Here is a 26,202-nt window from a genome sequence, read left to right as displayed (position 1 = left end):
TTAATTGCATCCCCTCTAGCTCCTTCAACAGTTTTTTGACATGAGGGAGATTCTGTTTATCTTAGTGAATGTTTACATTTCTCTATATAGTTTTATATGTTTTTCTTACTACTGGACAGGCCAGGGTATCTATCAAGCTATCCATAAAGTGGGCCCTGGGGGTCTATATATTAATAGTCCTGAGAAGGAGCATGTTGGAGAAAATGAGATGGCACATCAAAGACTTTCTCAGTCTACAATTGGGAGGAGGTCCGTGTTGCATTTATATTCATCCTTCATCCTACCTTTCCTATACGGTCATGTCTATGTATATGGAACCATGGGGGGAGGGCCGCTAGGATGTCCCGAGTAGAGCTATTGTTAAGCCAGCTTTCTTTAACCCCTTCCATGCCCATGACGGAACGGTTCCGTCATGAGCATCGGTTGAGCTGTGCTCATGACGGAACCGTTCCGTCATGGCCCCGCCCGCGCTCGAACCCTTCAGCACCGCGGGGGAATCCGCGCAGCGCTGAAGGGGTTAATAAACAGAACATCTTAGTTAAAGGATCTCCAGGGCCCCAAAATAATTTACTCTGGACACTGTTGTATTGTCATGGACCACGACGTCCGGGTTGCGCCTCCTTTTATTTGTTCTACTGCTCTTGTGATCTCTGCACCTACCACTAGGTCACTGCTTGGGGAAAACATATGAACACCCTCTCCCTCCTCAACATGTTGGGACTACCCAACTCCCATCATAGCAGTGGCCACTGGAGTATGGACTGGTGCAATATAGTAGCATGCATGCTCTAACGTTTACAATCAAAATATTTCTGAAAAGACAGGCCCTCCCTCTCATTAAAAGTTACAAGCATGTTTGTGATTTACATCCTCCCTCACATGGCAATAAGTGCCTGAATCCTTATATTTTTATGGGCGGATAGATGGGGTCAGTTCTTAAGTCAGTGCTGGGTGTAGTCATATAGTTTAGGTCTGTTCTGGTTGGTGCTGCACTATCTTTGTTTTCATTTAATTGTGTCTCTTATTTATTGGCTAATGCTACAGAGATTGTCTACTAAATTCAGTGTGGTTGTTACATTCCTTGCCCTTGTTTAATGTTGTGGTTGGATGTCTTGTCTCCTTGCACTGCTTACATTGAGGAAACTACTTTTTTTCTTCTTTTGCTCGCACTCCATGAGAGTGCATGTGTTTTCTTGATCTCTTACTTGTGTGCTGATTCCCCTGTAAATACCTGCCCTCCTATCTCTTGTTGGGAATCTGAAAAAAAAAGGAAAATACATGTTTGAGGGGTGGGCAACAACCTTTTAGTGCTTGGCGGCTCTGTTTTAGAAAGTCCCTGTCATGCATGGTCATATTCATTGTTTTTTTCTTACCACTCCAATAATACACAAAATGCCCTCCACATCATGCTATAAGCGGACGCGTGTGTGATGACACATGCACCCACACATGTTGTCTGAAGCCAACACACACGTGTATGTACACATCATCGCATATTTTTCATTATCTTTTTTTCTTTTAACAAAGCTGCTCAACAATGACAAAAACATTGGCAAAGCCAATAGGTTCAAGAAGCAATCATTCAGCTCACAGACCATGTTACTGGTTGACAGGAATGAGAGATTGCTGCTTGGACGGATGAAACAGACTTTGCAGTCACTCACTTTCGTTATTGTTTTAAATAGGATTTTTTCTGGGATGTGAGAACCAATTTCTTATTAGGAAAACCATGTGAGTGGAGTAGGACCAATCAGAGGTCACATCTGTGCTTTGGGTAATTTAATATCACGTAAAGCTTTTAAAAAGCGATCATGTGTTTTTAAAAGTCATCTTGAACAACATACTTAATAGGACACCAGAAACATAACAGACAGTTCTTCTATAGTCAAGTTATATTAACCATTTACTAAGATTTTTTACACACATTAATAGCTACCAAGTTTTCAGTTTGTTTACAAATGACAATTCCAGATTTTTAGTGTACCTGTGTGTGTGTGACATTTCCACATGTGTGACACTTGGAGTGTCCCTCTTTACCAGCAAAACAAAGTAGGAATATCAGAAAATTGCCCATTTTCTTTTGCTATGTAAGGGTCTTAAAACAGCTGTAACCCCCCTGTATCCCTCCTAAAGTGTTAGCAGCACCTGGCAGTTACATCTCGGCATTCTGACTTCACTTCCCCATCCCTCCCCACTCCACACTGAATGATGGGGGACAGTCACAGGAGGCCACCTTTTTTATAAAAGATATCATGGTTCTGCTCAAGCGGAGGGGATTTGGGCCCTCTCCTATCCTAAAGAAGTCTCAGCCTAGTGTGCTTTCAAAGCCACAAGCAACGCCTAGTTTTACTCTCAAAGACCCTACTAAATTACTGTCATGGGCCCAATTAAAGACCACCTTCCAACAATACTTTGTTTATCAAGACACAGTCATTATTCTTTCTTCTTTGATGTATGTTTTGAAAACACACCAATAACTCTTTCTCCTTTAATCCACGTATCTCAAGAGGATCTTGGACTCATGCCTTTGTTCCACACAGACAGTAAGCCTCCCCTCCGGTCCTTATTTCCTTCACCCTTGACTCCCTTCCTCGTCTGTTTTGCACCATGGACCCCTCTTTCCAATCATGAGGTCATCGTACCAGGCACCTGGAGGGGGGTGAAAACACTCCATCCAAGAAAACATTCACATTGAAAGTTAGACTCTGCAAGACCCCAATGCTCAAGGCCTTTGGTCAAGTTAACACATTCAAGACCTCAATACACGTTATAACTAAATGAATGCTGATACACGAACAGGCACAATCTAACAGTAAATGTACTTCTCATGTGTACCTATTCCATTATGTAGCAAAAAACAAAACATCTTGTTATAAATGTAGATAAACTATAACAAGTTATTACTGGAAGCAGAGCATTATTAAACATATACATGTGTACATTTTGTGATTACAAAGCACATGCACTTCGTATGTGGCTTTAAATGCACTTTTCTCCTATGGGTCACATTATATTTCACGAATACATAAGGTCATGAAATACATATGTGGCCTAATCAATAAAAATGAGAGTCTGTCCAGTTTTATTCTGCTCCACTTCTTTTAAACTCTGGTGGAAACAGAAAAGAAAAACAATTACAATCATTTCAACATAGTGTGTGTGCACTTGCAGTTTCATTATCTGGATTATTGTGTTCAGTGCTCCATTTGATCTTCACCTCCTGTACTCTTAAAAAGTACATGCCTCGCTTCAAGTTTACAGGGGACGCGTGTTGTGCTACCTTCCCGTAAGGGATATCAACAAGAGAAAAGATTGATGAAAACAGTATATTTTCTCTAAAATGTTTCCCGTTCGACATACTTAGTATGTCTATTTCCACAGGACATTCATACAACTCATAACAAAGCTCGCAATATTATGAAAATAAATGTATTATTAAAGTGATTTGTTTGAGCATTGCTTTTTTAAAACACATTGACACTGAGAGAGTAAATTGAAGAGCGCGTTCCTCCCCTGTATGGCATGTCATGATTGCCTTGGTGGATAGTTACACTGTGTTCTGTTCCAGGGGTCTAGCAGGGGCGGGTGGGGGTGAAGCGGGGGGAGGGCTGCATGGAGCTCTAGTACCAGAGAGAAGTTTTTCTTAGAAATGGTTGTTGCTGACCAGGATAGGGACTCCAACATTTGCAGTCTTGAAGCAAGAGTCACACACTGGATAACACTGCTGTTGGACAAGGCTGCTAAGCTCTACTTGAGGCCTCAATGCTGCTGGTACTCACTGCTGGTGTCTCACAGGTCCTAGGCAGGCAGAAGCTCTCAGGGGGCAGGGGGTCAGTACACGCTAGTTACACTGTGTTCTGTTCCAGGGGTCTAGCAGGGGCGGGTGGGGGTGAAGCGGGGGCAGGGCTGCATGGAGCTCTAGTACAGAGAGTTTTTCTTAGAAATGGTTGTTGCTGACCAGGATAGGGACTCCAACATTTGCAGTCTTGAAGCAAGAGTCACACACTGGATAACACTGCTGTTGGACAAGGCTGCTAAGCTCTACTTGAGGCCTCAATGCTGCTGGTACTCACTGCTGGTGTCTCACAGGTCCTAGGCAGGCAGAAGCTCTCAGGAGGCAGGGGGTCAGTACACGCTAGTTACACTGTGTTCTGTTCCAGGGGTCTAGCAGGGGCGGGTGGGGGTGAAGCGGGGGCAGGGCTGCATGGAGCTCTAGTACAGAGAGTTTTTCTTAGAAATGGTTGTTGCTGACCAGGATAGGGACTCCAACATTTGCAGTCTAGAAGCAAGAGTCACACACTGGATAACACTGCTGTTGGACAAGGCTGCTAAGCTCTACTTGAGGCCTCAATGCTGCTGGTACTCACTGCTGGTGTCTCACAGGTCCTAGGCAGGCAGAAGCTCTCAGGGGGCAGGGGGTCAGTACACGCTAGTTACACTGTGTTCTGTTCCAGGGGTCTAGCAGGGGCGGGTGGGGGTGAAGCGGGGGCAGGGCTGCATGGAGCTCTAGTACAGAGAGTTTTTCTTAGAAATGGTTGTTGTTGACCAGGATAGGGCCTTCAACATTTGCAGTCTAGAAGCAAGAGTCACACACTGGATACCACTGCTGTTGGACAAGACTGATGGGCTCTACTTGAGGCCTCAATGCTGCTGGTACTCACTGCTGGTGTCTCACAGGTCCTAGGCAGGCAGAAGCTCTCAGGGGGCAGGGGGTCAGTACACGCTAGTTACACTGTGTTCTGTTCCAGGGGTTTAGCAGGGGCGGGTGGGGGTGAAGCGGGGGCAGGGCTGCATGGAGCTCTAGTACCAGAGAGAAGTTTTTCTTAGAAATGGTTGTTGTTGACCAGGATAGGGCCTTCAACATTTGCAGTCTAGAAGCAAGAGTCACACACTGGATACCACTGCTGTTGGACAAGACTGCTGGGCTCTACTTGAGGCCTCAATGCTGCTGGTACTCACTGCTGGTGTCTCACAGGTCCTAGGCAGGCAGAAGCTCTCAGGGGGCAGGGGGTCAGTACACGCTAGTTACACTGTGTTCTGTTCCAGGGGTTTAGCAGGGGCGGGTGGGGGTGAAGCGGGGGCAGGGCTGCATGGAGCTCTAGTACCAGAGAGAAGTTTTTCTTAGAAATGGTTGTTGTTGACCAGGATAGGGCCTTCAACATTTGCAGTCTAGAAGCAAGAGTCACACACTGGATACCACTGCTGTTGGACAAGACTGCTGGGCTCTACTTGAGGCCTCAATGCTGCTGGTACTCACTGCTGGTGTCTCACAGGTCCTAGGCAGGCAGAAGCTCTCAGGGGGCAGGGGGTCAGTACACGCTAGTTACACTGTGTTCTGATCCAGGGGTTTAGCAGGGGCGGGTGGGGGTGAAGCGGGGGCAGGGCTGCATGGAGCTCTAGTACCAGAGAGTTTTTCTTAGAAATGGTTGTTGCTGACCAGGATAGGGCCTTCAACATTTGCAGTCTTGAAGCAAGAGTCACACACTGGATACCACTGCTGTTGGACAAGACTGCGGGGCTCTAATTGAGGCCTCAATGCTGCTGGTACTCACTGCTGGTGTCTCACAGGTCCTAGGCAGGCAGAAGCTCTCAGGGGGCAGGGGGTCAGTACACGCTAGTTACACTGTGTTCTGATCCAGGGGTTTAGCAGGGGCGGGTGGGGGTGAAGCGGGGGCAGGGCTGCATGGAGCTCTAGTACCAGAGAGTTTTTCTTAGAAATGGTTGTTGCTGACCAGGATAGGGCCTTCAACATTTGCAGTCTTGAAGCAAGAGTCACACACTGGATAACACTGCTGTTGGACAAGACTGCTGGGCTCTAATTGAGGCCTCAATGCTGCTGGTACTCACTGCTGGTGTCTCACCGGTCCTAGGCAGGCAGAAGCTCTCTGGAGGGGCTCAGTGCACGTTTGCTGCAAGGCCATCAACTGTCCTCTGGCAGAGTGGAGTCAGGCGGTGATGTCTTCCTGGGGCTGGTGAGGTTGGCCGGACTGGAAGGACATGGTAAACTCTCCTGCCTCGATGTCCGTGAGCGCGACCTCCTCCATGGTCGTATGTGGACAGGGCGAACTGGAAAAACAAAGCTGCCACCTGCCACTTCTGTGTCTGACTCTGGGGGCCAATGGCACACTGTGTGGTCACAGTGGCACAGGTGCCTTGGCAGAAAACAATAAGTAAGGTGCTGTCCCCACATCTATGTGAGGGCTCTGTCTGATTGTTAATGTTGATAGAAGACCACTCGCAGAGCCCAGATGATTAAAGGTGATTCCCAGGCCCCTGTGATGCCTAATTGGAGAGTTTATGATGTGTTAAGTGATTAATAATAGTAATAAAAGTAAAGGAGACAGTGAGATGCCAGTGTATTGTGAAACAGAGCACGCTCTCTAAGCAGTACAGCACGCTCACTGCCAGCGCACTCACTGCTTAAATGCAGCTCTTTCAACAGTGTGTTGTGGGGTGGTTCCTGGTTGATAAGGGCACCAGCACTAAAATGTGTTTCTCTAACCCCTGATGATTGGTATTCGGCAGGGCTGCACAATAGTAGCAAGATGTGCATGCATCCTCCCTACAAAAAGTTGGAAAACTGCTTCTAAATAGGGATTGTTTATTGTGGGACTTTTTCTGGTCTTAGAGGTCTCCTGTGAATGTATCAGATGCCCATCAGAGCCAGCTGAGTGTAAGCCATGCTTTCATTTGTTTTCTCTCAGGTACGGCCGGCGCACGACTCTCCTGGTGTGCTCTGTGCTCACACTTGTGTTCGCGATGGCCGCCGCAGCATCTGTCAATTATCCCATGTTTGCCGTCTTCCGGGCTCTTTCTGGGATGTCAATTTCTGCAGTTCCCATCGTCTCAACGGCATTATGTGAGTAAGGCTTTGACTGGCAGGAGAGTCTTTACATCATTTACATGTAATTGCATTACTCCGACTCAGCCCACCTTGTCCCAGGGTTGCAAATCAAAATATTGAGTAGAAAATATCGTGGGGCCAAACTTCTGAGGTCTAAATATCAAGGACCAATATATCAATAAGGTAAGTGCATATACATATGAATAGATTCACTACGGGCAACTCCAATTCTACATTCCTGGCAGATATATATATATATACAGTGAGCAAGGCTGACTTGTCCACCGAAATGCGTCTGGGCTTCAGCAGATGGAATAAAAGATCTCTTTGATTAATGGTATACCACGGAGTCAGTGCCTGCTTTGTATCGACGAAACCAGGATTGGATAGAATATATATATATATATATATATATTCTGCTCCAAAGGTTGTCCACCAGGTGAGCAGCACTCGATCAGCAGCTTTGTTTATGATAGGCATGGACGAGGATCGGCTTGTAGAAGCCGCTCCGTAGTGGAATTGCCTGACGCGTTTCGAAGCTCCATATGCTTCTCTTCAGAGGCTTTAACGGAGACGGTGTGTGCAAGCGCTGAACCTATTTCGCAATTTTCATATTGCACTCCCACCAATGGGAGTGCTTGCACACACCGTCTCCGTTAAAGCCTCTGAAGAGAAGCATATGGAGCTTCGAAACGCGTCAGGCAATTCCACTACGGAGCGGCTTCTACAAGCGGATCCTCGTCCATGCCTATCATAAACAAAGCTGCTGATCGAGTGCTGCTCACCTGGTGGACAACCTTTGGAGCAGAATGTAACACGCGGCCGTCCTGCCGCGGAGCTTGCACCACCCCGCAATGTTACGGGGGCCACCTGACATGGTAACCATCATGTCAGTAATGTGGGCCAGCAGCGGCAAACAGGATTGAGGACGAGTCCACTTGCAGGGTCCATACAGGACAAGATTTGTGTGCTATCCGGACCATATTTCCCACAATGCACAGTCTCATTCGAGCTTCCCATTGGTGGGAGTGCAATATGAAAATGGCGAAATAGGTTCAGCGCTTGCACACACCGTCTCCGTTAAAGCCTCTGAAGAGAAGCATATGGAGCTTCGAAACGCGTCAGGCAATTCCACTACGGAGCGGCTTCTACAAGCGGATCCTCGTCCATGCCTATCATAAACAAAGCTGCTGATCGAGTGCTGCTCACCTGGTGGACAACCTTTGGAGCAGAATGTAACACGCGGCCGTCCTGCCGCGGAGCTTGCACCACCCCGTAATGTTACGGGGGCCACCTGACATGGTAACCATCATGTCAGTAATGTGGGCCAGCAGCGGCAAACAGGATTGAGGACGAGTCCACTTGCAGGGTCCATACAGGACAAGATTTGTGTGCTATCCGGACCATATTTCCCACAATGCACAGTCTCATTCGAGCTTCCCATTGGTGGGAGTGCAATATGAAAATGGCGAAATAGGTTCAGCGCTTGCACACACCGTCTCCGTTAAAGCCTCTGAAGAGAAGCATATGGAGCTTCGAAACGCGTCAGGCAATTCCACTACGGAGCGGCTTCTACAAGCGGATCCTCGTCCATGCCTATCATAAACAAAGCTGCTGATCGAGTGCTGCTCACCTGGTGGACAACCTTTGGAGCAGAATGTAACACGCGGCCGTCCTGCCGCGGAGCTTGCACCACCCCGCAATGTTACGGGGGCCACCTGACATGGTAACCATCATGTCAGTAATGTGGGCCAGCAGCGGCAAACAGGATTGAGGACGAGTCCACTTGCAGGGTCCATACAGGACAAGATTTGTGTGCTATCCGGACCATATTTCCCACAATGCACAGTCTCATTCGAGCTTCCCATTGGTGGGAGTGCAATATGAAAATGGCGAAGTAGGTTCAGCGCTTGCACACACCGTCTCCGTTAAAGCCTCTGAAGAGAAGCATATGGAGCTTCGAAACGCGTCAGGCAATTCCACTACGGAGCGGCTTCTACAAGCGGATCCTCGTCCATGCCTATCATAAACAAAGCTGCTGATCGAGTGCTGCTCACCTGGTGGACAACCTTTGGAGCAGAATGTAACACGCGGCCGTCCTGCCGCGGAGCTTGCACCACCCCGTAATGTTACGGGGGCCACCTGACATGGTAACCATCATGTCAGTAATGTGGGCCAGCAGCGGCAAACAGGATTGAGGACGAGTCCACTTGCAGGGTCCATACAGGACAAGATTTGTGTGCTATCCGGACCATATTTCCCACAATGCACAGTCTCATTCGAGCTTCCCATTGGTGGGAGTGCAATATGAAAATGGCGAAATAGGTTCAGTGCTTGCACACACCGTCTCCGTTAAAGCCTCTGAAGAGAAGCATATGGAGCTTCGAAACGCGTCAGGCAATTCCACTACGGAGCGGCTTCTACAAGCGGATCCTCGTCCATGCCTATCATAAACAAAGCTGCTGATCGAGTGCTGCTCACCTGGTGGACAACCTTTGGAGCAGAATATATATATATATATATATATATTCACTTTAAAAACCATAGGTTTCAGGGGCGTTATAGTTAGGAATTGGCATTTAAAAAACCTTAGAAATTCACTGAAAAAAACAAAGGTTTCAAGGGCGTTATAGTTAGCTGGACATTTCCCTCGTACAAAACCCTAGAAATTCCCCTGTTATAGTTAGTTCAGCTAACTATAACTCGTGCCCCCGCAATGCACTGCTGATGACGTCACATATTACATCACTCATGACATGGTCAGTGACATCAGTGATGACATCACTGATGACATCTCAAATGACATCACTGTTATAGTTATATAGTTAGCTGAACTAACTATAACAGGGGAATTTCTAGGGTTTTGTACGAGGGAAATGTCCAGCTAACTATAACGCCCTTGAAACCTTTGGTTTTTTCAGTGAATTTCAAAGGTTTTTTAAATGCTAATTCCTATCTATAACTTATCTCTGAAGATATCATGAAAAGCATTCTTTTTTAAAAGTAGGGTGCACATTAGTTTTGTGGAAAAGCATCTTGGTGATTGGTTGAGAAAAAGCAGTTTCAACGTGGAGTACATATCAAAGGATAACATTTGCTCAGATCAACCACACCTGCTACTTGCATTTGAAAGGCACTGTTCAAACTTAAAACAATCGTCAACTTTTAACCTGCACGTGTCGTTAAATATTCAAGAAAATGTTACAAAAATCTATCGTTACGTTTAAAAAAATTGATGAACTTTTAACCTGCACGTGTTGTAGAATGTTCTAGAAAGTGTGTTGATAGAATACGTTGCACTTCTGACTTCTATGTGTTGTTCAATATTTAAAAAACGGTTTATATGGAAAATTAAAAAGAAACCAATAGAGGAGTTTTGAAACCTAAAAGAATCAAGGAACTATTCTAATTTATTCTTTACATGTATTTATGTGTGCAGCAACAAAAATATAGACACAACAGCAGTAGGAAGAGGAAGAAGCAGGGAGTGGGGGAAGGGGGGAGATGGGCAGAATGGCACACATGCACAATTAAGTACAACACACATATATACTAACAATGGCCAAAATGAAACACACCAACAAGCAGCACAAGTCACACAACCCGACAACATCACACCACTGAACGAGCATAGAAGTGAAAACCACGCTGCATTCATACAGGATGTGTACAAAGGCCAGTCGTTGGTGTTGTGGGATGTCTGCGACCGTGGTCATCATGGATGAGATGCCCAGCATGTGGCACATGGTCAAGTTCACTGTGTGTTATGTTGCCAAACGGCTGCACCTCCCTCCCACGAGCCCCCACACTTTTGTATGGTGCGCTGTTGTATCTCGTGCACTCGTACAGCACACCATTGTAATGCCTATTTGCTCATGTCCTGCTACATTCCAACTACATCATCACAGTGCCGTTTGGAGGTGGTGCATGCCAGTTTACAACATCAACTGCTGCGGCTCTTGTAGCAGGCCACACCAGAACACAGAGACACACTTACCGCACTTCCTGTACACGGACATGTCCAAGACACCCCGTCCTCCTTGCCGGATAGGCACACCCCTGCACTGACCTGTGAACCCCAGACCAGCACACGCCCAGTTGTGCATGCAGGAGGATGCGTGCGTAGCTACACATCCAGGCTCACTACCAACGCTGAGGTGACTGCACACTGTGATGTTGCAGGGCTCGTGCCTATCATGCTAAGACAATGACCACAGGGACACACTTACTAAGATGTGGGTTTGGGGGGCATTGGCCGTCCTGGAGTTGTTGAGATGAGTCTTCTGTCCCTCATGGGTATCCCTGTATCATGCTCATTGACTCTATGGTACCTGTGGGTGTTCTGGTGTGGCTCTCGACTGTGTTCCCTTTCATGGTGCAGGTAGTTGTCCTGCTTAACACCAGCAGAAAGCAGGTGTAAAATCCCTGGTGCTAACGTGTCTTATCGCCGGAATTTGTTTCGCATTGCAATTGGTGTGAAAGTTGTGATGTGATTTTTTTCGTGTGCAGAACAATATACGAACTGAGCAGTGTATCTCATCAAGATCCAGCACCTGACGCACTATTCCCAATCAATATAAACACAATGAGATTTCTTAATAGATTTTGTGTGTACACTGTAACTGCAGCCAATACCTCAGTGCAATTCATTACAGGATTTTAGTATTTAGAATAAATCGGAAAGGCTACTCTCCATTTCATTATCAGCACTTTAACGGAAGTAAAGTTGAGATAAATCTAACACACTATTCAGAAGTTAGTGCAAACTGCAGATATCTCCAGTATTCCAGCGATAAGTCCCCCAAAATTTAACACCATGGTGGACTCCATCAAATAAAAGTAATAAGAACAAGAAAGAGTTACACAGCAGTTAAGAGAACAATCAAAACCGTTATTAATTTTTTTTCAAACTCTCTTTTTTATAATAATAAATATATAAACGAAAAAATATTTTCAAACTTTATTTTTTTATTAACATATATATGAACAATAAACTAATAAACAAAATGTAACAACAATAATAAAAAACAACAAGGCGGAACACTACTGTGGGGACAATGGATGTCGACGACAGACCTGGAAAATAAGAAAGATAGTTAAAAAAACAACAACATGGTATTCTCAACAAACTACCCCAAGAAACAAATCACAGATACATAAAATGCATACAGCTAACAAAATTTTATAAGTTTAACTTACAAAAACTGTAAATGTTGCCGCTTTAAAATATTTACCGAATCTGAAGAAAATGTTTTGCAGAAGGCACCACACAAACAACGTTTTTCTTCAGTGGTGAGGACATTTTTTACTTTTTCCAAGGAGCAAACAAAGACCAATGCCACCTTCGTCACTCGCAAGATTTGCCAAAGAGTTCTGTTACGAGGAGATCGTAACAAAAAATACTCGTGCGGCACAGCAAGTATGATGAAACACCTAAGGACCCTTCATCCAAACAATCTTGCACGAGAAGAGTGCAAACAGATGAGAAACACTCCTGTTCTGTATCTGTAAAAAAGAATCACAAATAAATGTATATTAATAACTTTCAAATTTATACTATTCCATTACTGTACAAACACATTTTATATAAAACTGACTATGAAACTATAGCCCTGAACCACAAGTGTGATGATCATTAAAACACTACATGCATAGTGCATACTACTTTCAAGCAGTTCATGCCCTAAAGCCTACCTCACTAAAACACTGCATGCTAACTGACTAAATGATTACAGTAGTATAAGGAGACACACTTGGTGACTCACAGGGTGTTTGCTAGAAGAGTATGAATACTAACTAGGGAATAGAAGGTGTGAAACACAACTGTGTAGGTGATTAGAGGACTGCATCCATACTGCATAGGCATTTAAAGCAGTCCATGTGCTAAGGCCTGGCTCACTGCATGACTACTTGGGTACTGACTGAATGATTATCGTACAGTAAGGAGAGTACCTAGGTGAATTTATAAGTGCTAGGCTTTTCGCACAGAGAATAGATTAGTACTTGGTACTGAATGGGTCACTAGAGGAGTGCAAAGGCAGTGACAAGTGCTGGGCTGTATGGATACTGACTAGGAAATTGAAAGTGTGAAAGAAAGAAAGATAAGTGTCTAGGTGGTTAGAAGACTGCATGCATAGTGCATAGGGTTTTGAAGTAGGCCTGGGCGGTAAATTCCGGAATTTGCGGAATTTCGGAAATTTCGCGTTCCGCGGAGAACGCGAAATTGCCCAAAATTCTGCTTTCCGCGACTTCCCGAAATTTTTCCTTGTTCGCGTTCTCAAAATGCGTGTTCGCGAGATATTTCTCCCCGAGCACGCAAACAGCAACTGTGAACAGGAAAAAAGCATCGCAAACAAGCAATTCCACGTGTTCGCGGAATTTCTGAATGTTCGCGGAGATTTTTTACCGTTTCGCGGAGATTTGCGTTACGCGATTACGCAAATTCCGCCCACCCCTAGTTTGAGGCAGTCCATGTGCTAAGGCCTGGCTCAGGGTATGAATACTTTGGCACTGACTGAATGATTAGAGTACTGCAAAGATAGTATCTTGGTGAATTTATAAGTGTTTGGGTTTTAGCACAGTGAATGGATTAGTACATGGTGCTGAATGGGTCACTAGAGGACTGCAAAGAGAATCACAGGGTATTTCCTGGAAGTGTATGGATACTGACTAGGGAATTGAAGGTGTGAAAGACAATTGTGTAGGTGGTTAGAGGACTGCATACATAGAGGATAAGGGTTTGAAGCAGTCCATATACTAAGGCCTGGGTCACTGGATGAGTACTTGGGTACTGACTGAATGATTAGAGTACTGCAAGGAGAGTGCCTGGGTGAATTTATTAGGATTTGGCGCTGTGAATGGATTAGTACATGATGCTGAATGGGTCACTAGAGGAGTGCAACGGCAGTGACAGGGTGTTTGCTGGAAGTGAACGGATACTGACTGGGGAATTGAAGGTGTGAAAGACAAGTGTGTAGGTGGTTAGAGGACTGCATGCATAGTGGATATGGGTTTGACGTAGTCCATGTGCTAAGAACTGGCTCAGTGCATGAATACTTAGGCAGTGACTGAATCATTAGAGTACTGGAAAGAGAGTGTCTAGGTGAATTTATAAGTGTTTTGAGTTTTGGCACAGTCAATGGATTAGTACATGCTGTTGAATGGGTCTCTAGAGGAGTGCAAAGGAAGTGACAGGATGTTTCCTGGAAGTGTATGGATACTGACTAGGGAATTGAACGTGTAAAAGACAAGTGTATAGTATGTCAGAACACTTTTATTTGAAGCAATCTATTTGGTACTTAGAAACTGACTAAATAATCAGACTACTTCTAGGACAGTGCTTAGGTAAAACTTTTAAATTTTCAGTTCTGCCACAGTGAACAGAATAGTACATGGTACTGCACCTTAGTGTCAAACCCTGACTCATTTTATCAATGCATAAGCAAAGACTAGCTTCTATTGCTACTAAAACTTGACAACATGAGAGGTTTTAAATTAGTTATCTGTCAGCAAATACACAATGTTACCAAATGCTTCTCTCACAGTGGTTCTCAAATGCACACAGACTCACAGTGTAATTCTAGACAACAACCACTATACCTAGGAGTTTAACAAAAATCATTCACTACTGTGGAAGTGGTAAGCGAACTGCACACAATCTTCATATTTCATGACTGAACTTTTGTGTCAATGCCTGACTCATATAATGAAAGCATACGCCATAACTGTCTTCTAATGCTACTAAAACTTGACAACATGACATGTTTTACAACACTCATCTGTCAGCAAATACACGATGTTACCAAACACTTCTCTCACAGTGGTTCCCAAATACACACAGACTCACAGTGTGATTCTAGACAAACAACACTATCCCTAGCAGATTACCAAAACTCATTCACTACAGTGGAAGTGGTAAGGGAAGTGCACACAATCTACATATTTCACGACTGCTCTTTAGTGTCAATGCCTGACTCATTTAATCAACACATAAGCAAAGATTGGCTTCTAATGCTACTAAAACTTGACAACATGACAGGTTTTAAAACAGTTTTCTCTCAGCAAATACACGATGTTACCAAACGCTTCTCTCACAGTGGTTCCCAAATGCACAAAGACTCACAGTGTGATTCTAGACAAGCACCAGTATTCCTAGGAGTTTACCAAAACTCATTCACTACACTGGAAGTGATAAGGGAACTGCTCACAATCTACATATTTCACGACTGCACTTTAGTGTCAATGCCTGACTCATTTAATCAACACATAATCAACGCATAAGCAATGACTGGCTTCTAATGCTACTAAAACTTGACAACATGACAAGTTTTAAAACAGTTTTCAGTCAGCAAATACACAATGTGACCAAACGCTTCTTTCACAGTGGTTCCCAAATGCACAAAGACTCACAGTGTGATTCTAGACAAGCACCAGTATCCCTAGGAGTTTACCAAAACTCATTCACAACACTGGGAGTGATAAGGGAACTGCACACAATCTACATATTTCACGACTGCTCTTTAGTGTCAATGCCTGACTAATTTAATCAACACATAAGCAAAGACTGGCTTCTAATGCTACTAAAACGTGACAACCTGACTGGTTTTAAAACACTTATCTGTCAGCAAATACACGATATTACCAAATGCTTCTCTCACAGTGGTTCCCAAATGCACACAGACTCACTGTGTGATTCTAGACAAACAACACTATCCCTTGCACTATATGAAAACACATTTCTTCATCTAGAAGTAGTACTACATTTTAGTATAGAAACATAACATAACTCATTTCACAAATTCATAAACAATGACTGGTTTCTAATTCTACCAAAATATAAAAACTGCATAGTTATCTCTCTACAAACACATGAAAAACATAAATGTCAATCACAGAATGGTTTCTACATGCACACACATTGTAGAGAAAAAAAGTACTCCCTACACTTTAGCAGGAAAAATACATTAGTCCGATTAAAATCAAAATAGTCCACATACATCCCCTCACAATTAAATAACTCATCTTTCAAGTTCTTTCGTAGATTAAGGAGTATATCAATCACTCACCATATTTTCATTTACAGAATCTCTGCACTGTGCACCTCTCAGCAAAAGCAAAGAATGGAAAAGTTTCCCTTTCATTTTCCACACATATACATGTAAACATCAAATCACAATCCTTCGCACATAAACTCAAAAGCAAACACACATTTCTATTGGTTAAACATTTCAACCCTTTCCAACTGAAATACATTTCAACCCTTCCCCCAATCTGCCTTCTGCCTGTTACCATAGAAACAGGTTATGGAACACTGCACTGAGCTCACAGGTCACAAGTTCAGCACACAATGTTCCTACACAAGACAGGAAGTGTGCTTGACTTTTCAACATATCAGCTTATCATATATAATGTTCCTTACAATCTGTTTTTGTTAACCAATAACAATCATACCTTTAAAAAACAAAAATATACACCCTACCTTTCAGTGTAGAAAGTTGTTATACAACCAATGATTTCTTGTCGTTTTTCAAAAAACGTTGCCGTGGACCAGCGCACCCACCGTGAGAGAATTCGTGCATCCAACCCGATAGGATGCGCGCACCGTGCGCGCTTTTCGCCGCTTTTTTTTTTAAAAAGGGGGGCCCCAGGGGGTCCTTCCGGGACCCCCTAAGCACCTCTAGAGGGTCAGAGTATTCCCACTCTGCCCCCTATATATGTTTTACGCACTTATTCCCCTTGCTTCTTCAGCCTCGCTTCTACCGAGGCAGAAAATGGCCGCCGACCAGTTCCTGGTTTCGAATGTAGAGAGACGCTCAACAGCCAATTAGCATTCAGCGCGCGATCGGGAGGGTGCGCGCTCGGTTTGGGGAGGGTTCGCGTACGGTGCGGGTACGGTCCGCGGATCCTCCGCGGCCATAGATATCACTAACTTTTTTACCCTAATTTTCTCAGGAACTACTGAACAGATTCACACCAAATATGCAAAAGGCACGAGCCCGAACTGAGGACTACCTCTTTGCCAAATTTGGTGCCATTCCGTTCAGCGGTTCGGGCTGTAGCTGTGACAACAAATCCTATGGGAAATTGCATGGGGAAAACGCGTTTTGGGACCCCCCTTTTTTCTCGGCCCCCGCTTGACGAATCACCACGAAACTTTCAGGGTAGGAGCGGAGCGGAGCTGGCCAAAAGTTTGGAGAATTTTGCGAAGATTTGTCAATCGGCGCCAAAGAAATTCTCAATAGAATGTTGCAGATTTCCTATGGAAAATAGGTCCTAACTATAACTATCCACTGGCGACTGCCAGTAGATTATATATATATATATATTCACTGAAAAAACCATGGGTTTCACACACGTTATAGTTAGGAATTAGCATTTAAAAAACCTTAGAAATTCAATGAAAAAACCAAAGGTTTCACACATGTTATAGTTAGCTGGACATTTTACTCGTAAAAAACCAATGAAATTCCCCCGTTATAGTTAGTTCAGCTAACTATAACTCGCGCGCCCGCAATGCACTACTGATGACGTCACATATTACATCACTCATGACATGGTCAGTGACATCACTCATGACATCACTGATGACATCTCAAATGACATCACTGATGACATCATCCAGTGAATGTGTGTTTTTCTGAAAATTAAATATGTTTAATATATGTATATCTCAAGGTCGATGGAAGAATAAATGGGTATATAAGTGTCTAAATTGATGATTTGTTTTTGAAAAATTGATTGTATTACTGACTGATTAAGTGTATCTTTATGAATACATGGCTAAGTGAGTAATGTTTAAATGTGTAAATACCTGTATCAGTCTCTCACTTTGTATATAAGTGTATGTGTTGAATACAGCATGTGTGCAGAACCGTATGGGTGGATGAGTGTGTGTATGGGTGTGTTAGTGAGTGAATGACTGTCTCAATAGTGTCTTTATGAGTAACTACATATGTTTTAATGTAGTATATGTGAGTATTGGTGTTTATAAGTGAGTATATGTGAGAGTGAGAGATTGGTAGACTTCCTGTATGAATAAGTATGTGTTTCTATAAGTTATTGTTTAAAAGACTATGTATGTGTAAGTTTCTGTAAAAGTAAGTGTGGTGGAGTGTGTATAACTGTATATGCAGGTAAATGGATGTTTGATTCTTTATTAGCATGAGTGACTATGTGTGAGTAACTCTATGAATGAGTGGCATTGTGTTACAGGGTGTTTAGGTGTATGAGTACATATGATGTGTGAGTACATGTATGAGTGACTGTATAGGATTGTTGGTGGATGAGTGGATGTGTATGTGGATCTTAGAATTACTGAATAGGTTGTTGTTACTGTTATTGGTATGTCCATTTTTTTGAAAATTTCAGTCTCTATTTTTAAATGTGTGTATCAAAGGTTATATTAGGGTGAGAGGAGGTCTACCACTCTGTCACAAGGATAATGTCATCAGTGATGTCATTTGAGATGTCATCAGTGATGTCACTGACCATGTCATGAGTGATGTAATATGTGACGTCATCAGTAGTGCATTGCGGGCGCGCGAGTTATAGTTAGCTGAACTAACTATAACGGGGGAATTTCATTGGTTTTTTACGAGTAAAATGTCCAGCTAACTATAACATGTGTGAAACCTTTGGTTTTTTCATTGAATTTCTAAGGTTTTTTAAATGCTAATTCCTAACTATAACGTGTGTGAAACCCATGGTTTTTTCAGTGAATTTGTAAGGTTTTTTAAATGCTAATTGTTTTCTTTTTTTTCTTTACATATTTTTATTTTATTTTTCTATCCTTTTTTAAAGACTATGCTTAAATTTTAAAAATTCTACAATATGTTTTTATTTTTCCATTTTTATAAAATAAACAGGTAAGATTTATTAGTATAACTTTTTTTTTGTTTTTCCATTTTTTTAATTTTTTTTTTTTTTAAAAAAAACGTACGCGTACGGTAAGCGCACCTGTTGCTTTAATTACGTTAGATTTCTACGCTGTTTGCGTTTGTTTACGCAATTTGCGTATACGCACGTCACGCGCGCACAGCGCGTAACGCGTACGCTACACGGAAGTGAAGGGGCGTGCCTGTTGTGCGCATGGGCGCGTGCGCGTGTCTTTTTTACGCGCATGCGTACTTTTTGCCGTAACCGCGCCGTAAGCGTACCGTAAGCGTACGGTAGGTCATGTGATCATGAAACACAACTTTTGATTGGTTGAAACTACTTTCAGTTCTAGAACTCTCCTACACCACACCCATTCCCCTCATTTCTGCTTGTGATCCCTTAGGAGAAGGAGCTGGGTTGTCTTTGTGATACGATGGCAGAACAGCAGAGCTCTTCTGAGAGTGAGGCTAGCAGCACTACCTTGAGGCAGAGAGCAAGGAAATAAAAGACCTCTTATGCATGGGAGTATTTTTCTTTTCCAGAAGGCCAGCAAAAGGTAAATGCACCCTTAGTGACTTGTAAGCTGTGTAAGCGTGTACTTTCAAGAGGGAATCCTGACAGGAAGTATTCCTTTGGGAATCACACCATGATGAGACACCTTAAGGATGTACACAGAAGGACACATGCTCGACTTACTGGAGGTAACCCTTCAGTAAATCAACCGAGCACATCCACAGCAGCTCAGCCTGGACCATCATCTGCAGGGCCGAGTCCTTCTTCTGCAGGTCAGGTGAGCCCTTCATCTGTGGGGGGAGCATCTCCTTTTTCTGGTCCTCTGGAAATTAACCCTCGGTTTGCGAGGGTTGAAGTACGGTGCGCCTGTTGTCATGATCTAATTACTTATAGGGAGACCAGTATTTCCCTAGTGAACAATAAAATAGATCAGCACACTTGTCGTACCGTCTAATATTCCCAATCTTTCATCCTCTGTCCCTGCATGAACACAACGGCTCTTTTAAGAGCCAACCTTACCTTTCATCTATTTTTTATATATGTTTTTTAAAACTTTTTTTAATTTTTTTTTTACCGTACGCGTAATTTTTTTTTTTTTAAAAAACACTAAAAATCAATTATCACATTACAAGGTCCTTGAGAGACTACAATTAAAAACTGAAATTGTGATTGTAGAGAAGTGGAAAAAAGGGACCATGATATTATTGACTTACCATACCCACTCAAAAAAATATTTATTCATTTAATTTTTTTTTTTAATTGCTTTAAAAATGGTTCTAGTTTTCGAAAATTTTCTATCTCAATCTGAAAAAAAAGAAAAAAGTATTAATATTTAATAAAACATTTTATAATACAGTACACATATTTACATATTTATCAACAAATATTTTTGCCTTTTTTTTGCTGTTTTCAGAATATATTGCATTTCACTGACTACACTCCAGCAAGGGCAACCAGCCTTAGTGATGCTGAATGTATTTGCATTACTGACTGAACCCTCAAATCCCACTCGCTTGTGAATACTGTGCATGATTCCACATTGTAAGCAGCTGTGTGTGTGCTATGAGTCTGCTTCTGCACCAAAAAATGGCTCCCCCTTTCCTTCTAATGCAACTGTGAAATCACCAGAGCAATACGCAATAAATCTCTGTCTATAATTCCTCTTTGCACACAGAGTCATGTTTTCACATTAGTCACAAAACGAAATTTCTTTGCCAATTTGAAAGCACACTTACTGCTCTTTTTTTTGGCAAGTGATAATCACTTTTACAGACTGACACATTATGAATCCACTTTTCAGTTTTTTTAAAAAGCACATGTCCAAACTGCTTTTTCAGACCAGCACCATGTGTAACCTGGTTGACTGCCTACACTCCAGCAAGGGCAACCAGCCTTAGTGATGCTGAATGTATTTGCATTACTGACTGAAACCTCAAACCCCACTCGCTTGTGAATACTGTGCATGATTCCACAGGGTAAGCAGCTGGGTGTGTGCTAAGAGTCTGCTTCTGCACCAAAAAATGGCTCCCCCTTTCCATCTAATGCAACTGTGAAATCACCAGAGCAATACGCAATAAATCTCTGCCTATAATTCCTCTCTGCACACAGAGTCATGTTTTCACATTAGTCCCAAAACGAAATTTCTTTGCCAATTTGAAAGCACACTTACTGCTCTTTTTTTTTTCGGGGCAAGTGTAAATCACTTTTACACACTGACACATTATGAAACCACCATGTGTAACTACAACAAAAACAATTCCCATTTCTATTATTCATTTCTTAAGTTACCACATACATACCCTCTCAAACTGTAAACTCACCTTTAAAATTAGTTAGTTGTGAAAGAAATGTGACACTCAAACAGCAGATTATCAGAGCCAGGATCTCTGTTGTGTTCACCTCTCTCCTCTCAGCAGAACCAGATAATGGCAAACTTTCCCTCTATTTTTCCACACATATACTTGTAAGTTTCAAATCTCAGTGCTTCCCCCTTTTTTTCAAATGTAATCACACATTTCTATTGGTTGAAAACCAACCCTTTTCCAAAAGTACCCTGCCCCCAACTTGACTTCTGCCTAGTACCCTTCCCCCAACTTGACTTCTGCCTGCTACCATAGCAACAGCTCATGGAACACTGCTGTGTGCAGTTAGGTCAGAAGTTCGACACACAATGTTTCAATTCCACAGAGCAAGAGTGCTTGACTTTTCAAACCTTACAGCAAATCCATAGTACTGTTCTTTGGTTACACATTTTTTTGTACCAATACAAAACATGCTTCTATTAATTTTCACATACAGCCTAGTTTTTATTCTAGAATGGTATGAAACAGCCAATCAGTTCTTTTTGTTTAAAAAAAATATGTATGCCTCCATTTCCAAACTGTCTTTCTTTTCTTATTGCCATTCTACTGAAAGACACCTCCTGAGTGCGTCCAGTTCTCCTTTGAAGATGTTCACAGTGTGGATTGTAGGGCACAGCTATATCTTCTGGAGTGAAAAGTTTGCAGAGAAAACAGATATGGTGAGAGACCTTGCTTTGCCAAATGTAGACATTAAATGGATTGGTCAGAGAGGGTTAAAGTGGCACCAATTGATGCCATTGGTGAAATCCTTCATTCAAATCCAACACCCTGACCTCATAATAGTGCACTGTGGTGGCAATGACCTAGGCACTTTGACTGGGGTAGGTCTGGAAATGCTTATGAAGGACACCTTTGCACAACTGTTTACACTTTTCCCTAAAACTGCCTTTGTGTTTTCCAACATATGCCAAAGGCAAAAATGGAACTGGTCCAATCATTTCTGTCCACAGATTGACAAAGCAAGAAAGCACGTCAACAAATCTGTTTCTGCTTTCCTCCGTGACTATGGTATGGGTGCCATTTACCACAACAACTTGCGTTATGACATGCAAGACATTTATAGAGGAGATGGTGTGCACTTCAATGATGAAGGGAACAGAGTCTTCCTCTTGAACCTTAGACTCTGCATCGGTACTTACTTGTAGGTACCACTAAAAAAATGACTTCATAAACACAACAGCTCTTTTTAGAGCTCCCTAATTTCTAAACTCTTAAATCTGCTTTTCATTTATCTATTTTTTTTTTTTTTTTACCGTACGCTTACCGTAAGCTTACCGTACGCGTACCCCGTGATTTTTTTTTAAATCAATAAATGTTTTTTTTGTACTTTTCTGTCCTTCTTTGACCCCCTTACAAATGTTAGGGGGTCTGTAACTCTCCTCATTGCCCCCTTTCCTTGTTTTCACTCTTTTTTTTCAGAGTGAAATACACAAAATGGCGGCCGCCGCTTCCTGGTTTCGACCGATTCGAATGTTTACTAAGATCTAACAGCCAATCAGAATCGCGCTCGCGCACGCCGCCGTACGCTTACCGTAAGCGTACGGTAAGCGTACCGTAAGCGGGCTCAGATATATATATTGATTTAAAGGCTATTTTCTCAGAATCTACTGAACAGATTTACACCAAACCTACAAAAGGCACTTCCTTGACCTGAGGACTACCTCTCTGCCAAATTTCTAGTAATTCTGTTCAGCCGTTCGGGCTGTAGCCCTGTCTAAAGGTCCTATGGAAAAATGCATGGGAAAAACGCTTTTTGGGACCCCCCTTTTATCTCAGCCCCCGCTTGACGAATCCCCCCGAGACTTTCAGGGTAGGAGCGGAGCGTAGCGCCCCACCTATTTTGAGAAATTCGCGAGGATTCGTCGACCGGCGCCAAAGTTATTCAAAATAGAATGTTGAGGTTTTCCTATGGAAACGTGGTCCTAACTATAACTACCTACTGGCGACCGCCAGTAGGTAATATATCCCCAATTTCACTCGCGTTGCTCTGCCTCTTAATGGCGGCGGGCTCCGGTGAGGTAGCGAACCTCAATATTACTCCAATTCGTGCGATTTGTTCTTATCACAGAAACCGAGCCCAGATCCGTATGCGTGGTTGAAAAGGATTTTTATTCGTTACATGGCAAACAAAAGCCCGACGCGTTTCGGAGCAGCCGCTCCTTTGTCACGGGTCAATAAACGATTGTTTGTTTAAAGTATAAATAAAGTGTTTCACATCACATGACATAACATAAACGTAGGACTACTGCGCCACATCGGGATCCTTGTGAAACTGGCGGCCATTTTAGAGTGGTACTTTTAAATCATAAAGTATTCATTGCGCTGTTATGTTTATACACTGCACAATAATTAATAAATGTTCACACAATTAAACATAATTACATTATCAATGCTATGTTCCAAAGATTATAACAACATTACACTTACACAATTTGTAAATGAAAATCCTGCCCCAGTGGGCTGTTGCTCAATATCCCAACACTACATTATTTATTCATTTTGGAACATAACCATAAACATAAATAAACGCCCCAGTGGGCCAATATTCAGTATTACAGCGTTTCAATGTATAACATACATGTTAAATGCCCTTAACTCATATCCCGCCAAATATCTATTTACATCATGCCCTGGTGGGCCTATACACTTTAGATATCACTAGCTTTTTGCTTTTCATCCTCATCATCTGATGATGGCGTCTCCGTCTCCTACAACATAAAAAACAATTCTGATCAAAATCACTTTCTAAATGGTTAAAATACAAACTTATTCAGGATTTACACGGTTCATTTAGCAGGGTTACAGATTGTATGTACAGATTTTTATCTAACGTAAGTGGACAGACAGTTCCTCGTCTTTATTCAGTCCCGTTGGATGCATTGTCTCATATCTAATAATCATTTTAGATTCTAACCGTCTTAATTCCTTAATCCTGTTACCTCCTCTTTCTGAAATAGGAATTCTTTCCAGAGCACAATATTTCAGCAGACTCACATTTTTATTGTGTCTCTCCTTGAAATGCCGGGCTATCGGATATTGTTTATCCTCATGAATGATAGCTCTTCTGTGTTCTAAGATCCGTTTTTTGACTTGGTGAATGGTACTCCCAATATAGATAAGCGGACAGGGACACATGAGCGCATACACACAGTAATCAGATTTGCAAGTGAGATGTTGATTAATGCTGAATGGCTTCTGATTTTTGGATAACTCGATTTCTTTAATGTTAGTGCTATATTTACATGCCTTGCATGATCTACAGGTAAAAAATCCCTTTATTTCATGGCTCTTAGTTGTTGTGGAAATAGAACTACTACACAATCTATCGCCTAGCGAGGTACATTTCCTGAAAGTGATTTTAGGATTGTCGCCTGTGTATTTTTTCAGAATTTTGTCAGTATCCAACACATTCCAAAATTTCTTAAGGCAACGCCTGACTTCCCAATGTTGGTTATTGTATGTAGTTATGAATCGTAAGGGTAGTTCTTGATTCTCTTCTTCCTTTTTATTTTGCAATAAATCAATCCTATTTATCAATTGGATTTTATAACATGCCTGATTTATTGTCTTATTAGAGTATCCTCTTTCTTTGAATCGAGATGTCATATTTTTCTTTTCTTCCAAAAAGTCACTATCTACACTGCAATTTCTCCTGGCTCTCAATAGTTCCCCGTACGGGATACTGTTGATCAAATTCCTAGGGTGGCAGCTCTCTGCATGCAAAAGACTATTACCGGACGTTTTCTTCCTGAATAGTCTACTTTCTAATTTGTTGTCCTCTACTCTTAATTCGACATCCAAAAATTCAATTCTCTTATCATGGATAGTACTGGAGAACTTAAGATTTAAGTCATTATTATTTAAGGACTCCACAAATTCCTTTGCTTGCATCTCTGCGCCCTTCCAAATACAAAACACATCATCGATGTACCTTGCCCAGAGAACGACGTTATGGGTAAAGGCCGTGATCTTACTCGCCACCTGCTCCTCCCACCAGCCCAGGTACAAACCCGCGTAACTGGGGGCAAAGCAGGTTCCCATCGCCGTTCCCTGGGTTTGGCGAAAGATGACATGGTTAAACAAGAAAAAATTGTTGGTTAGACATGCTTTCATCATACAGAGCAACATTTCAGTATGATTATAATAAATCAAATTACGAGATTTCAAGAAATGTCTACTTGCCTCCATACCCAAATCATGGGGGATACATGTATAGAGACTGTTGACGTCTAATGTCATTAATAACATGTCTTGTTCCCATACAACATCTTTGATCAGCCTTAGGAAGTCACCCGTGTCACGCACATAAGCAGGTAAGGATTGAACATATGTTCTTAGGAAGAAATCTATATATTTAGAAGTATTCTCATATAGACTTCCTATAGAGGAGACAATAGGTCTTCCCGGAGGTTTTTTAGCATCTTTATGTAACTTAGGCAAGAGATACATAACTGGCAATTTGGGATATTCACAGAACAGAAATTTAAATTCATCTTCGGTTAACAATTGTTCATTTTTCCATTTAACCAAATTATTTCTGTACTGTTCATTGCTTTCCTCATAACATATCCTGTTCGATTTCACATAGTTACTCACATCACCTAACTGTCTAGTTCCTTCATCAAGATACATCTGTAGTGGCCATACAACAACATTTCCGCCTTTATCGGATTTCTTAATTACAATAGATTTGTTCTCCTGTAATTCTTGTATGGCCACCAGTTGTTGTGAAGTGAGATTCGATCTTATGTTATTTTTACTCTTACCCAACTTTTTTAATTCTTCTTTCACACCCTTCTCAAATATTTCAATTGCATCGCAGTGAATTTGCGGTAAAAAAATTGATTTAGGTTTAAAACCGCTGTCACTGCTGCGGTCCATAGTTAGTTGTTCAGGTATCTGTACATTTATATCATCTTCATCATTGCCCCCTAGTTCATGCATGGTTTGTAATGTTTCCAAATCCTCAATAGTTAAACAAGAACTTTCAGTGGTTGCTGCACGTTCTAAACTAGTTTTATATTCATACCATTTTTTAAGTCGCAACTTTCTAGTGAAATGGAACAAATCAATTCTTCCTTGCGTGTAATCAAACCTTTTAGTGGGACA

At 42.3% G+C, this 26,202-nt stretch overlaps 1 protein-coding gene across 1 annotated transcript in view; it reads left to right on the top strand.

Annotated features, from left to right (window-relative positions):
• LOC146813686 (solute carrier family 22 member 7-like) overlaps positions 1-26,202 on the top strand; it is a 401,617-nt gene that overhangs the window by 200,202 nt on the left and 175,213 nt on the right. Inside the window, exon 3 of the mRNA XM_085610179.1 lies at positions 6,705-6,859. Within this exon, the coding sequence (XP_085466305.1) occupies positions 6,705-6,859 (155 nt within the window). The remainder of the gene's footprint in view (positions 1-6,704; positions 6,860-26,202) is intronic.

Source organism: Triturus cristatus, chromosome 6, assembly GCF_964204655.1.
Source record: "Triturus cristatus chromosome 6, aTriCri1.1, whole genome shotgun sequence".
In the NCBI taxonomy this organism is placed as follows: domain Eukaryota; kingdom Metazoa; phylum Chordata; class Amphibia; order Caudata; family Salamandridae; genus Triturus; species Triturus cristatus.
The sequence above is the reverse complement of the archived record's forward strand: the minus strand, read 5'-3'. Positions and strand labels throughout refer to the sequence as shown.